The 14,160-nt window shown below is 35.4% G+C and overlaps 1 protein-coding gene across 1 annotated transcript in view; it reads left to right on the top strand.

Annotated features, from left to right (window-relative positions):
• The window catches only part of LOC119506926 (calcium-binding protein 39-like), a 108,203-nt gene that overhangs the window by 23,020 nt on the left and 71,023 nt on the right, over positions 1 to 14,160 (top strand). Inside the window, exons 2-3 of the mRNA XM_037799933.1 lie at positions 8,184 to 8,325; positions 11,563 to 11,727. Of these exons, the coding sequence (XP_037655861.1) occupies positions 8,224 to 8,325; positions 11,563 to 11,727 (267 nt within the window). The 5' untranslated portion in view covers positions 8,184 to 8,223. The remainder of the gene's footprint in view (positions 1 to 8,183; positions 8,326 to 11,562; positions 11,728 to 14,160) is intronic.

Genomic DNA, 14,160 nt, shown 5'->3' with positions numbered 1-14,160 from the left:
TCTTGGGGAATACTATGTAAATATAAATATTTTTCTAGTTGCTGCTTTTAGTATCTCCCCCACCTCCAGGCTTTGTTTATATTTTTATTTCTTTCTCATTTTCTTGATTTTCCTCAAATGCCTGGTGATTCTTTGTTGTGATTTACATTTATAGTGAGGGACAACATTAATTAGATTTGGCAGCTGGTATTGTTTTTTTCAGCACCTAAAAGAAATGGGCAAAATATAGGAATAGGGAATTTATAGAACAAGGAAGCTGAGTAGCCAATAAGGGTATAAAAAAGTGCCCGTTCTCTTCAGTTATTTGAGAACCACAAATTAAAACAGTAAAGGGATATTATTTTACAGCCATCATCTTGGCAAACATTTTAAGTTCTGGCAGTTTCAATTGTGGGAAAAGATAGAGGACAACTAGGGCTTGTGCACTGCAGGTGGGAGAGTAAATTTATCTGAGAACTTCAGAAAACAGGATGGCCATATCTAGTAAAGATGAGCATACTTTTTACCCCCTTAAATCTACTTTAGAGCAGTGATTTTCAGACTTCAGATTGTAATTCATTAACAGATAGTGAAGTCAATTTAACAGATAGTAATCAGCACTTTTTATATGATATAGGATAGAATAAATAGAATAGGATGGAAAATATCAGAGGGCAGGTATTGTTTCAGTAAAATTACACAATCATTTATGTATTCCTCTGTCCTGGGTCAGAAAGTAAAATGCATTTCTTAATCCAAGTCAATGTAAAAAAAATGTTGAAACCACTTCTCTGGAGAAACTCTCATATAAATATACAAAGAAACTTGTAAAAGAATCTATATTATAATGTTTAATAGTAAACAACTGAAAATAACTGGAAACCAGAGAATTGGTAAACGAACCATGGTATAGAAATACAATGGGGATGCCATACAGCAGTTAAGATGCATAAACTAGAGATGTGTGTATGGACATGAATAAATCTCAAAAATAGTGTTGAGCAAAAAAAAAAAAAAAAAAAAACTGACAGTGTGATACCATTTCTATAAAGCTTTAAAGCATGCACTACAACACCATGTTTTGTCTATAGATAGTCAAAGTGTGAAACTACATATAGGAAGAATAAATGATAAACATACAGAATGAGATTAGGGGAAAGGGAACAGGGATATGAATTGTTTCATTTGTTTTACATTTTTAAGCTGGGTGGTAAATATACAGGCACTTGGGACATTGTAACTGAGAAGTTAGGATTTAACAAATGATTATGATTACAGGATCATTATATAGATTATTTCTTTTTACTTTCTAGTAATTAGAATAGCCAGAGGGAAATACCTGAAATTTCTGAACTGTAATCCAGCTGCCTTGATCTATTATAATGCTTGTATAGCCATATAACCTTTGTCTTGTGACTGTAAAAACCTTGTGACTAACCCCCACTTTTACCCCCTTGTCCTGTTTTTCAACTTTAGAGTCTTATGAACATTAAAGACAGCCCCTAATGCTAATTAATGAAGGACCTTGAGTTAGCCCAGAACTAATCCACCCCAATTCCAGAACTATCTTGGTAGACAGAGCTGGATCTAACCAGAATGAGCCTTCCTGACAAGTACAGTAGCTTCAACTTTAACCTACAGATGACCTGTACCTCATTATAATACTAAAAATCCTACCCATCATCATATTAAGGCTCCCACTTTCTTATATATGTTGTGTGGCTAAGCATGTAATCAGTCTGCACATGCTCAATAATTAGATCATCTCTAACTTTGTCATCTTGGGCCATTGTGCTCATTATCCTAAAACCTGCCCATGTTTTGTTACTATAAAACTATCAGAGTTATAGCAGTTGGGGAGAAAGATTTTTAGGCTGATAGGCCGTCTGATCTCCTGCTTTGTGCTTAGCAATAAACTCTCTCTTTGAAACCCCGGTGTCTCAGGAATTCGTCATTTGAATGCATCGGGCAGAGGACCCACTGCTTTTGATCAGTATCAACATATTCCTCTATTTCTTCTATATGCCCAAAATATTTTACTTAAACTAAATTAAAATACCATGGGGTAGCACCCAAAGGATTTTGACCAGCTTAACTATGTCAGCCCTTCTGTGAAATAGTCACTGTAGCCGGGGCAGACAAGCGCATCACCACAAGCAGGACCCACGTAGTTACCAGAGATTTCCTTTTACTTTTCAGATTCATTTATTTCTACTTCTATTCTTATTATTTCCTTCCTTCTTTACTTGGAGTTTTTTAGGGTAGTTTACTGTTTAATATCTTAAGTTGAATTCTTAGGTATTTTTATTCCCATATGAATGAATTACATTTGTAGATTCTAACTCTCCCACATGTGCAGCCAACATCATAAAGGCTCCCTTTCAAGAACTATTTCTGAGTTTTAGCATTTATTTTGTTAGGCTCTTTGTGGGCTTGATTATGTCACATCTTTTTTTTTTAATAATTCAATTTTATTGAGATATATTCACATACCATGCAGTCATACAAAGAGTACAATCAGTTGTTCACAGTACCATTATATAGTTGTGCATTCATCACCAAAATTAATTTTTGAACATTTTTATTACCACACACACGAAAGTAAATAAGAATAAAAATTAAAGTGGAAAAGAACAATTAAAGTAAAAAAGAGCACTGGGTGCTTTTTTTTTTGCCCCCATTTTTCTACTCATCCATCTGTATACTGGACAAAGGGGAGTGTGGTCCACATGGCTTTCCCAATCACATTGTCACCCCTCATAAGCTACGTTGTTATACAATCGTCTTCAAGATTCAAGGGTTCTGGGTTGTAGTTTGATAGTTTCAGGTATTTACTGCTAGCTATTCCAATTCATTAGAACCTAAAAAGGGTTGTCTATATTGTGCATAAGAGTGCCCACCAGAGTGACCTCTCATCTCCTTTTGGAATCTCTCAGTCACTGAAACTTATTTCATATCCTTTCGCATCCCCTTTTTGGTCAAGAAGATGTTCTCCATCCCACGATGCATCACATCTTTTTGTATAATTTTTAGTAAGTGTCTACGGTCTGTTCACAAATAAATGATATCTTTGATAGAGATTTAATTCTTACAGTCTTTCCCTCTCGGAGCTCTGTAGATTTATGGCATTTAGTTTTGTGAAAGTCTAAAGACAACCTGATTTTTGTCCTTTTGTTTTTTTTTTTTTTTTTGGTTGGTTTGTTTGAACGTGCTTTGAGAGAGGAGTATTTGTTTTTTTTGAAAGCCACAAGACATACTGAATTTGGGTTTCATCGTTAATCTCAACTAGAAAGAAACCTTTCAATGATCAGGTTTGGAAGCTTTTTCTGCTTAAGAAAATATTCTTCTGTTATATCTGATCGTTGTGTCTGCTCCATTTTTAGTTCAGTTTGTTGTTATGGGCTTCCTCCACCTCCCCGCATTGTTTTAAAGCCTGTTTTTTTTAGGATGATACTCCATCTTCTCCATCTCTCTGAAGCATATTTACATATCTCTACTTATATACACTGTGTTTCTCACTGCATCATTTTAGTTTCTTTGACTTTTCTGGCATTCTGGGAGAACCTCTTGTATGTCTGTGTCTTTTACAATATTGTAAGTACTTGGAGGTATATTCATTTTGCAGTTCAATTTCAATGCCTAGCAGATTATAGGTACTCAGTAGATATTTTTTGAATGAATAAATGTGGATTGACTGACTAGATACCTTTTGGTTGCTCTCAGTTTTCCATCATGTATCTCTGCTCTGTGCAGATTTGGAATACTGTGCTGTGTTTGGTGTCTGTTCCAGTTTGCTAATGCTGCCAGAATGCAAAATACCAGAAATGGATTGGCTTTTGTAAAGGGGGTTTATTTGATTACAAAGTTACAGTCTTAAGGCCATAAACTATCCAAGATAAGGCATCAACGATAGGGTACCTTCACTGAAGGATGGCCGATGGCATCCAAAAACCTTTGTTAGCTGGGAAGGCATGTGGTTGGTGTTTGCTTGCTCCCAGGTTGCATTTCAAAATGGCATCTCCAAAATGTCTCTGAGTCAACTTCTTGGAGCAAACTCTGGGCTAGTACCTCCAAAGCATCAGCTTTAAACTCTGCTTTAAATGGAAGTCTTTAAAACATCTCTGTAAGTTGCAGCTAGCAGTGAGCTCTTTTTTGTTTGAGCTTTTATAGGGCTCCACTGAACTAATCAAGGCCCACACTGAATGGGCAGGGCCACACCTCCATGGAAATTATCTAATCAGTTATCACCCACAGTTGGGTGGGTTACATCTCCATGGAAACAACCTGTTCCAAAAGGTTCCAACTTAATCAACACTAGTACATCTGCCCACACAAGATTGCATCAAAGACCGTGGAGTTTTGGGGGACATAGTACAATCAAACCACACAGTGTCTGTGTGTGCACATGCATCCGTGTACATACAGGTATGTGTTTTCAGTCTCTTGTCTTAGCCAGCTCTCATTTTGTCTAAGTCCTTTTTTTTGTTTTCAATTATATCCTTTCTATCTCCTACAGAGAATTAATTTCAGAAGCAGACTTTCCTGTCCAAGTCCACAGGGCATTTCTCTCCACAGTTGTTTGTTTGTTTCTAAATAGAACCTACATTGTTTGTTCTTTATTCAGTTTTAAGCACCCTCCAAAGGTACAACAGGGCCGGTAGCAGTCCACTGACATTGGTGTGGTACGTGGTCCCCTCTCTGAGCTGACACTGGAGGGCAGGTTGATGTGTGTAGCCCAATTTTCACACAATTTCCGTGCAAGGAGGCATTCTTCTAGTGCCAATCTGTTGGACTGCATGGTGTCTTCTTCTGTCCCTACTGCCTGTTTTACTGGAATATAACGTATGTTCTAAAAACTGAGAAGTGGACATTATGGAAAAATTACCACTCCTTCTCTGTCCCCAGAAGGCACCATTCTCAGGACTCTCCATCCCTTTTGTCCCCACCTGAAGCACTGTGTCCCTGGTCATGATGGATACTAGGAGCCAAAGAAGTGGAGAGGATATGGACAGTCATGGTATATGGCCTGTCTAATTTCTAAAGATGAGCCCCTGTCGGGCTTCAAGAATGCCCTCATATTATAGATGGGACACATGGCACCCAGGCAGGGCTGACGACTTGTCCTGATTCATACGATGGATCAGTTTCCAGCTCAGGACTGGGGTTTGAGTAGCTGTGTTTGTTGTGTGGGTGGTTTTGAATGCCAGTGGGCTCATTTCCTAAATGACTGGTGGGGTTAATGATATGGCAGTGACCCGCAGGGTGGCCCAGAGGGTAGCAGGGGCTGCCTGGAGTTTGAGGGTAGCTGGGGAGGTGTTCAGTGGGTGTGAGGGTGGGGTCTTGGGGTACTTGGGCAGGCAGGAGAGTTCCACCTCAACTTGCAGGGATCTTGGGGCTGGAACTGCATAGTTTGGGAGTATGGATTTTGATTTTCTTCAAAAGATGGGTCTCAGAATTGAGGAAAAATGATCCTATGAAATTTTAAAACATTGTTAAACTAATTTTATGTTATTGTTGTAACAGTAAATAGGAACATTTGAAGTATGGAAATAATGAATTTAAAAAAAGGAATACTGTATTAAAGGGAAGATAATGTGTTTTATGTACAACTGTTATATACTCCCCGTCCCCCTAAAATGTTTGCTTTTCCCACTTAATAAGAGCTTCAAAGAGCAGAGATTAGGGTTTTCTTATTTGTGGCTCTATCCCTAGTAATTAGCAAGATGCCTGTGCTCAGTACATACTCAGATTATTTGTTCAATGAATAAATGAATAAGTGAACGAACCAACAGGTAAACGAATATTTGGGAGAGAGTGAATCAGGAAATGCTGGCTATCTACCATATTAACCTGGAAGTCCTGAAAATGTTTGTGTTTGCAGCAGAATTAGCATTTGCACAGTGAGAACAAAGCAGAGCAACAGGTAATGGACAAAAACACACCATAGCATAATTGGTACTTTGTTTTGATGTTGGAGAGTATTATTTAGTTGATATTCCTACAGTTCAAATAAAAATCTTCCCTTTAGTGCACTATAATTACATGGAGAAAGAGAACAATTATACAAATGTATTTAGCCTCCTTTTAGAAAAGCTGTTTGAATTCTAAATATTTGAACATTGAATAGTAAATGTCTAAAGAGTAAACATATTTTTTAAAAATAATGAGAAAAATGTGTAATTAAGGAACCAGAAGTGTCTAGGACATTTAATTAAAACAGAATCATATCTCAATTATCATGCCATTCTCTTCAGTGAAATAGTTCGTTATGTATGTCATGTAACTTTTTGCCATAAGAGCAGCCAAAAGTTACAGAGTACCTAACTTATGTGAGGCCCTGAGCAAGGCCCTTTACTCCTCATAACATCGCTAAGAGGGAGATGTTATCATCCCCATTTTGCAGATGAGAAGAACTTACAGGGTCTTAGGTCACAAAATGTGCCCTGGTCACACAGGTAGTAAACAACACATGCTGGTTCTGCCTGACTAGCCAATGACTGTTTCAAACTTAGCACCTCCCACTATGTAAATTTTTAAATGCATTCTACCTTTGCTTATTTATGTTTGGGTCTGGTTATTAAACAAAAGCCTAGTACATCTTTATAATTTTATCCTTGAATTTTATAAAGGGGCAAGACCCCATGTTCTACTAACACACTCACTTTTTTGCACCTGATACTGCCCCACTGAGATTTGCAGATGATCTTCACATATTTTATCTTTGAATATGTGTCAACTTTCAGCATCCACTGCAATCAACTCCAGCTTTTGAGATGAATTGCAGTGCCTAACCCCTGGGGAAAGCAGGAATTGTTTTTTAAAGTCTTGTGTCTTGTCACCAAAATTCACACCAAGTTTTGATGTCTATTTCATAGCACATATATGTATATATATCTGACTGGGATTCTTGATTGCAAATAACAGATACTGACTTTGGTTACCTTAAACAGAGAAGGAATTGATTGCAGCAAAGGGGGAGCCAGATCTGGGCACTCTACGGGAAGCTAAGGGAATGAACAAGTCAGAGCAGTAGCCAGAGTTCTACCTTGGAAATAGCCGGTGTGTACATGTGCACACCTATAATATTCTTCCTTCATTGATTAATTGTGGCATTATTAATTAGAGAAATATTGGGGAAAAATGGAAGTGACCTAAATTTCCATCAATAGGCTATTGGTAAAATAAATTATATTGTATCTGTATAATAGAGTACTATATTGCTCTAAAAATACTGCATAGAATGATATCCAAGATATAAAAAAGGGGAAAAGTTGCAAAATACTTTGTTTAATATGATCCTATTTTAATTTTTCAAATATATTTATTTGTATCTATATAGGAAAATTCTGGTGAGCTATATACTAAACTGAAAGTGGTTGTCATCTGTGGGGTGTTGGGTCATGGGAGCCTTTGATTTATTTCATCCTATTTCTGTAATGTTTGAAATTTTTTTGTTTATAAATGTTAAGTAAATGAATATGCCTCTACTAACTGGAGCCTTCAGTTACAAATTTTTTTTCCCCTAGTACTTAAACTTTTAGTTCACTTAAAGAAATGACACCCATATTTGACTTTCTCTGCTCTATATAAATAGATATTTTCAACAACAAGAATTGATTCTCCTTTCCTCACCCCACTTCCCCTCCACTATGGCAGGGTGCAGTCCAGAAGGGAGGATGTAGGGGGCTTTGTCATCAGTGGATATGGCGAACTGCAGATTTGAAGAAAAAATAAAGAACAAATTTGATATAATTTTACTTTCAATTTTGTGATTGCCATGTAGTAGTTAGTGGTATGCTTTTCAAAATATTGCTTTACAGTAATATATGGATCCTAATCCAACTTTTGTTTTGTATGTCCTATTATTATGATGATTATTACACTTTTCAACAGTCAAAATACCTAGTTTTAAATTTCAACTTATACTCTGCAAGTACTTTTTTCCACTCTTACATAATCCTTATGTTTCTACTGCAGGAAAAATTTTTAAAGAGAGCAAAAACTTTTATGTAAAAGTTTTTAATTATCTTAAAATATTTTAGAAATATTTAAATTTGGCCATAAAATGTGGCTCATTTAGTTTGATAGCTTTCAATCTTACAAATTACTGAATTGATATTACTGAAAACTTATAAGATGGTTTGATATAACAATTCAAAGCATATTGAGTTGAATATATCATTTTGTTCATGTGTTTGTTTTAGCATTCCATATTGGAAGAAGAGATTTCTATACCTGAAAAAAATGCCCTTGTTTAGTAAATCACACAAAAATCCAGCAGAAATTGTGAAAACGCTGAAAGACAACATGGCCATTTTGGAAAAGCAAGACAAAAAGACAGACAAGGTATGAATCAAAGCAGTAGCATTTAAAAATACATGTATTTAAAGGCCAAAACCAACATAAAAGCTCAATGAAGAATCCCAAATTTGTCAGTGATATGCACATAGGGCCTCTATAAATACATTTAATTTGATCTCAAGTTTTATGCTTCTGGAATTGTTTAGTCTGTTATCTTGAACCCTTGGTTCACTATTTAGAGCCTCTGACTGAACTTAGGTCCCTCTACACTATAGTGCTTAAAGATCTAAGAGATAATATCAGTGTATAATGTTATATTGACATGAAAAGCAAAAGCATTTTATTTAAAAATTGAAAAATTTTACTATACTGGAACCTAATTTTTATCATTATTTTAAGACCCTGGTGAGCAGGACTACCTCATAGGAAAGGTCTTTTAGTATTCTATTTATTCCTTGGAAGGGAAGTTGGATCCTACATGTTAGTATCTTCTCTTAAGGTGACTAGTTTACTGGCAAGATTCAAGATATCTGTAAAATACATGCCCTTGAATTCATAGTTGCCTTTCTATCTCAGAACATGGTAGAATCATAGATTCTATAAGGGACATAGAATTATCTATTTTTAATTCTAGTGTACTTGGTAATATGGAGACAAATATTGGCCAAAATAGAAAAAAAAAAAAATGACCTTCATAAAAGGAAATCTAAATGGCATAAAAGAGAAAAAAGTGAAAAACCATAAAAAATACTCATTTGCATTAGTAATCCACAAAGGCCGATTAAAACCACAATAATTTAACATACACACCTGCCAAATTGACAAAAACGAGAATGTCTGATGACATTAAGTGCTGACGAGGATGGCGATCACTGAGAACTTCCATACACTTCTGGTGGGAGTATAAATTTGTTTAACCACTTTGGAAATCAATCTGATACTCTGTGTTAACTATGAAGATGCACATGCACTAAAATCCTGCACTTCCACCCCAGGCATGAACTCTAGAAATAGTCTTGCACGTACGCACCAGGATACTTATACAAGAATATTCGTAGCATTATTGTTTATCCTAACCCCTCATTGGAAAGAAATGTCCATCAGTGGCAGGACTGAAAGCGATGTCATGGCGCAGCCATCAGTGGAATTTTCATGCCACAGAGCAATGAAAATTTGAGAGCTCTCTACCTGGAGCAGCCTGGATGAATCTCACATTATAATGTTGAATGAAGGAAGCAAATCACAATAGGGCACATGTACCAGTCTATGAAGTTAAAAGTCAGCAAAACTAAACCATACTGTTTTGGGATATAAACGTGAATAACAAAACTGTAAAGAAAGGTAAAGAAATAATTGTCACAAAAGTCACAACAGTGTTTCTTTCTAGGCTGGAAAGAGGGCATTTGGGTGACTTCTGGGATGCCAAATATGTTCCATTTCTCAACCTGGGTAATGGTCACACAGGTGTTTGCTTTATAATTATTCTTAAGTCCCACATGTATGTTTAAAGTCTTCCTCTGTGGGTAGATCTTACCATTTAAAAATCAACAAATTCCAGCTTTTAATAAATTAAGGATTGCTTCAGTCAGACCATAAAAATGTATCTGGAAATTACTTTTTTTATAAGTAATGCCATTCAGCTATGAATTATTTTTATTTAATTTGCCTTGTGCTTCTTCCCTTCTTCATTTATAATAATTACAATTCTATACTTGAAAGTAATCAAACTACATTTCTTTAAAAATATCCAGCAAATCAAATTGTTAACGAAATTAGTCTGCGTTCCTTTCCCCATCTCTAGCCATCATTTTTAATTTTGTTATTGAGATATAATTCACCTACCATAAAATCCACCATATTAAAGCATACACTTAAATAGTTTTTTGTATTTTCACAAAGGTTGTGAAATCATCACCACTATCTAATTCCAGAACATTTTCATCACCCCAAAAAGAAACCCTGTACCTGTTAGCAGTCATTTGCCATTCCCTTCTCTTCCTGGCCCTTCAAACCACTAATCTACTTTTCTGTCTCTTTGGGTTTGCCTGTTCTTTAAAATTTATAGTTCTTTTTGTTTTTTATTTTTAGGTTTCATAGATAGCAGAGAAGCTAATGATTATGTATGAGTGATAAGTAGACTGACAAGAAAGTTTACGAGTTTTGCCAGCTTATGATTTTATACTTAGTCTGTTAAATCAGGAAACTAAGGATTTGTTTAAAAAAAAAAACAAAAAAAACCACAAAAAACAAATGATGTTTTTTTAAAATTTTTTTATTTTTTATTGAAATTGTTCACATACCATACTATTATCCAAAGATCCAAAATGTACAATCAACTGCCCATGGTATCATCATACAGCTGTGCATCCATCACCACAATGATTTTTTTTCAATTTTTAGAACATTTTCATTACTCCAGAAAAGAAATAAAGACAAAAAAAGGAAGCTCAAATCCTCCCATACTCCTAACCAACCCCCCCTCCATTATTGATTCATAGTTTTGGTATAGTACATTTGTTACTGTTGATGAAAGAATATTAAAATACTACTAACTGTAGTATATAGTTTGCAATAGGTATATTTTTTCCTATATGCCCCTCTCTTATTAACTTCTTAGTTATCATGTCATACATTTGTTGTAGTTCATGAAAGAGATTTCTAGTATTAGTACAATTAATCACGGACATTGTCCACCACAAGATTCACTGTTTTATACATTTCCATCTTTTAACCTCCAACTTTCCTTCTGGTGACATACATGACTCTGAGCTTCCCCTTTCCACCACCTTCACACACCATTCAGCACTGTTAGTTATTCTCACAATGTGCTACCATCACCTCTGTCCATTTCCAAATATTTAAGTTCACCCTAGTTGAACATTTTGCTCATAATAAGCAACTGCTCCCCATTCTTTAGCCTCACTAAACGATGTTTTAAATGAAGACTAGTCACTGCTGCTCAGTCTTCAAGACAGAGTCAATGTACTTTTCCATGAGTAAAATTTATACCTGCTAGTTAAACCAGACTATGTCTGGGTACGGTTTAAAGGAAGATTGTTTCAAGTATGTTACCCAAGTACTAATACTAGAGATTATTTTTGCATAAATAAATTTTAGTAACATGTCCCAAAATTAAAAAAAAAGCAGTTCCTACTAAATGGTTTATGTTTTTGTTTGCTTGTAGCCATACAACGTTGTCTGATTATAAATTTAAACAGGAACCAATAAATGAGGTTTTTCTTTATTTGCACCGTGAAAATTCTTATTTGTTTTAACTTTTAGGCTTCAGAAGAAGTGTCAAAATCATTGCAAGCAATGAAAGAAATTCTGTGTGGTACAAGTGACAAGGAACCCCCAACAGAAGCAGTGGCCCAGCTAGCGCAAGAGCTGTACAACACTGGGCTGCTGGTGACACTGATTGCCAACCTGCAGCTGATAGACTTCGAAGTAAGCTGTCCGTCAAAGCATGGCATTTCTGTTTTGCAATTTTAATAGACAATGACTCTCAATATTTAGCTTCTATTTTCTTATTCTTGCTGTTCATGTATTATTTTAAAAAAAGGTTTTTCTAAAACTTCTAAAGTCACTTTAATTTTTTTTTTTTTTTGAGAAAGCAAAAAGATATACTTGAGTTTTGTGCAGTTAGGTAGCAGGGGCAGTGGCTGATAGTAGTGACAATAATAATAGATGACATGGATTGACTACATACCACATGCACGTACAGTTCCAAACACTTAACTCATTTAATTCCTAAAGCAACCTTATGTTGTTGGTACTGTATTATTAGCCCCATCTTATAAATGAAGAACCTAAGTTTCAAAATAGGTTAAGGAGTTTCCCAAAGTTACTCAGTTACTAAGAGTTTAAGCTGAGAGTCAAACCCAGGCCATGTCTCCCAAGCTGGTTCTTTTAATTAAAATACTATACCTATGGATAGGAAGTTTATTAAGTACTAGTGATGTAGGATGTTTACACCACTTAAAAAGAACTTATACCTTTTTAGAAATAGATAGCGGTAATAGTTGCACAATATTGTGAGTGTAATTGCATTAAAATTTACACTTAAAAATGGTTAAAATGGCAAATTTATGTTACAGATATTTTACCACAATAAAAAAGTTATAAAAATTATATCTAATTTGTCTAAGTAGTAACAAGTAAAACAAAAAGCTAGAAATATATGTAAACATTTTAGTGTCCATAGTATATCTAAATTGGAATAGTAATTTTAAGTGAAAAATGTGTACCTAAGGTAATTTGGGGCACTGGCTGTTTAGGTGATCGAAGTCTTGGTTTTGGTGTGTTTGTTGTTTTGTCTCTACCATCATAGCTAAAGACTTTTAGTAGTGTCAGATAAATGCTTGAGCCGCCACTAATTTCAGAGAGGGAGGAGATACACAGATACCTGAAGTAAATTGCTTTTAGTTTTGTGACTGAGCAAGTGGAGGTAAGACTGATGGCAGTGGTTATAATGATCAGGACCAAGAGCAGGTCAGGACTCTGGGGATCCATGGAAATACTAGCTTTCTGGGTGGCTCAGATGGATGAGGGGGCTCATAGAACAGGGCTGTGCTGGAGCTGTGCAGTCAGATGAGGGGCTGGAAGCAAAGTGTAAAGGCCTGGTTGGAGGGCCCCAAAGTGCCCAGACTTCAGCTCTGACATCCCTCCCTTCAGATATACCTGTCTGTCTTTTTCTTTCTTCCCCTCCCTTCTTCTGTTTGTCACTCCTGTTTTTCTACTTTTTCCTCCTTAGCTTGCTCCTCTCCTTCTCCAGCTCTCACCCTATCTCCTTTTTAAAGTGGCCATATGTGGAATTAAAGCAGTTTCATCATTGGGTTTAAATACTTTTATGTTTCTTTTATTTAGCTTAAAATTAGATACAGTGAACATTTATATTTATAGAAGCTGTGGCATAGCTTCTATAAATATAAATTTATAGATTTATATTGGAAATCTAAATCTCTATGTTGGAAAACACTCAATTTGGAATTTGGTTTAGAGTCCCTGCTCTGCCATCTGGTAATCAGTAACTTAACCTTTTTGAGCCTGTTTTCTCATCTGTCCAATAGAAAGAATGTGAACTTGTAGCATTGTTTCAAATTATGTAAGAGCACTAAATACAAATGCAAATGATATACAAATGTCAGGCCAATAGTATTTTCATTTTCTCTTTTCCTCCAGCTAAGTGTTAAATACAAACTGGTTTGTTCTTGTTATAACCCTTGATTTTTGGGGGATCTTTTTATAACCATTGATTTTTTTTTTTTTTTTAAGTTTTTCTTAGTCAGTGACCCTTAATAGGAAAAATATTCTATATTTCTCTATCTCCTATTGTTTTGTACATTTCCCAGAGAGCAGCAATATATTAAGTTGTTATTATCATTAATTCATACATTAGCTTGAATTACTTGCAATAGGGTACTGGAAGGAATATGACCAAGGATGGTTATGTTTTGAAGAATGAATTAGGGATGAGATGTAGGTAGTCAGATCTAGTGACCTGGAAAAGCTTTGAGCAACTACAGGGTAGCAATATGGGGAAAGAGCAGTATACTAAAGAAGTACTTTGTCTGTTTTGCAACTTTGTATAGCATTAGCTTAGATAACAAAAGAGGAGCACTAAGAAAACAATTACGCATGGTTCCCTTATTTTATGTGATATAATGAAAATAGAGAAGAAATTTATTTTAAAAATTGTTTTGGAGTTAAGACATTCAATTGTCTAAAAATTGGCTCATCCATTATCAAGCAGAGTAAACTCTCTGGACTCCTTGGGGCAAAAAGGTGTGTCTTTCTGAATATTTGAATTTTCTGTATCTGGAAAATTAACTCTTGAAGCTTAACTCTTCAAATGAAGGGAGTTAAAATGCTCACTTTTGC

This window comes from Choloepus didactylus, chromosome 12 (assembly GCF_015220235.1).
Source record: "Choloepus didactylus isolate mChoDid1 chromosome 12, mChoDid1.pri, whole genome shotgun sequence".
NCBI classification, from domain to species: Eukaryota; Metazoa; Chordata; class Mammalia; order Pilosa; family Megalonychidae; genus Choloepus; species Choloepus didactylus.
This window is presented reverse-complemented; position numbering and strand designations above follow the sequence as displayed.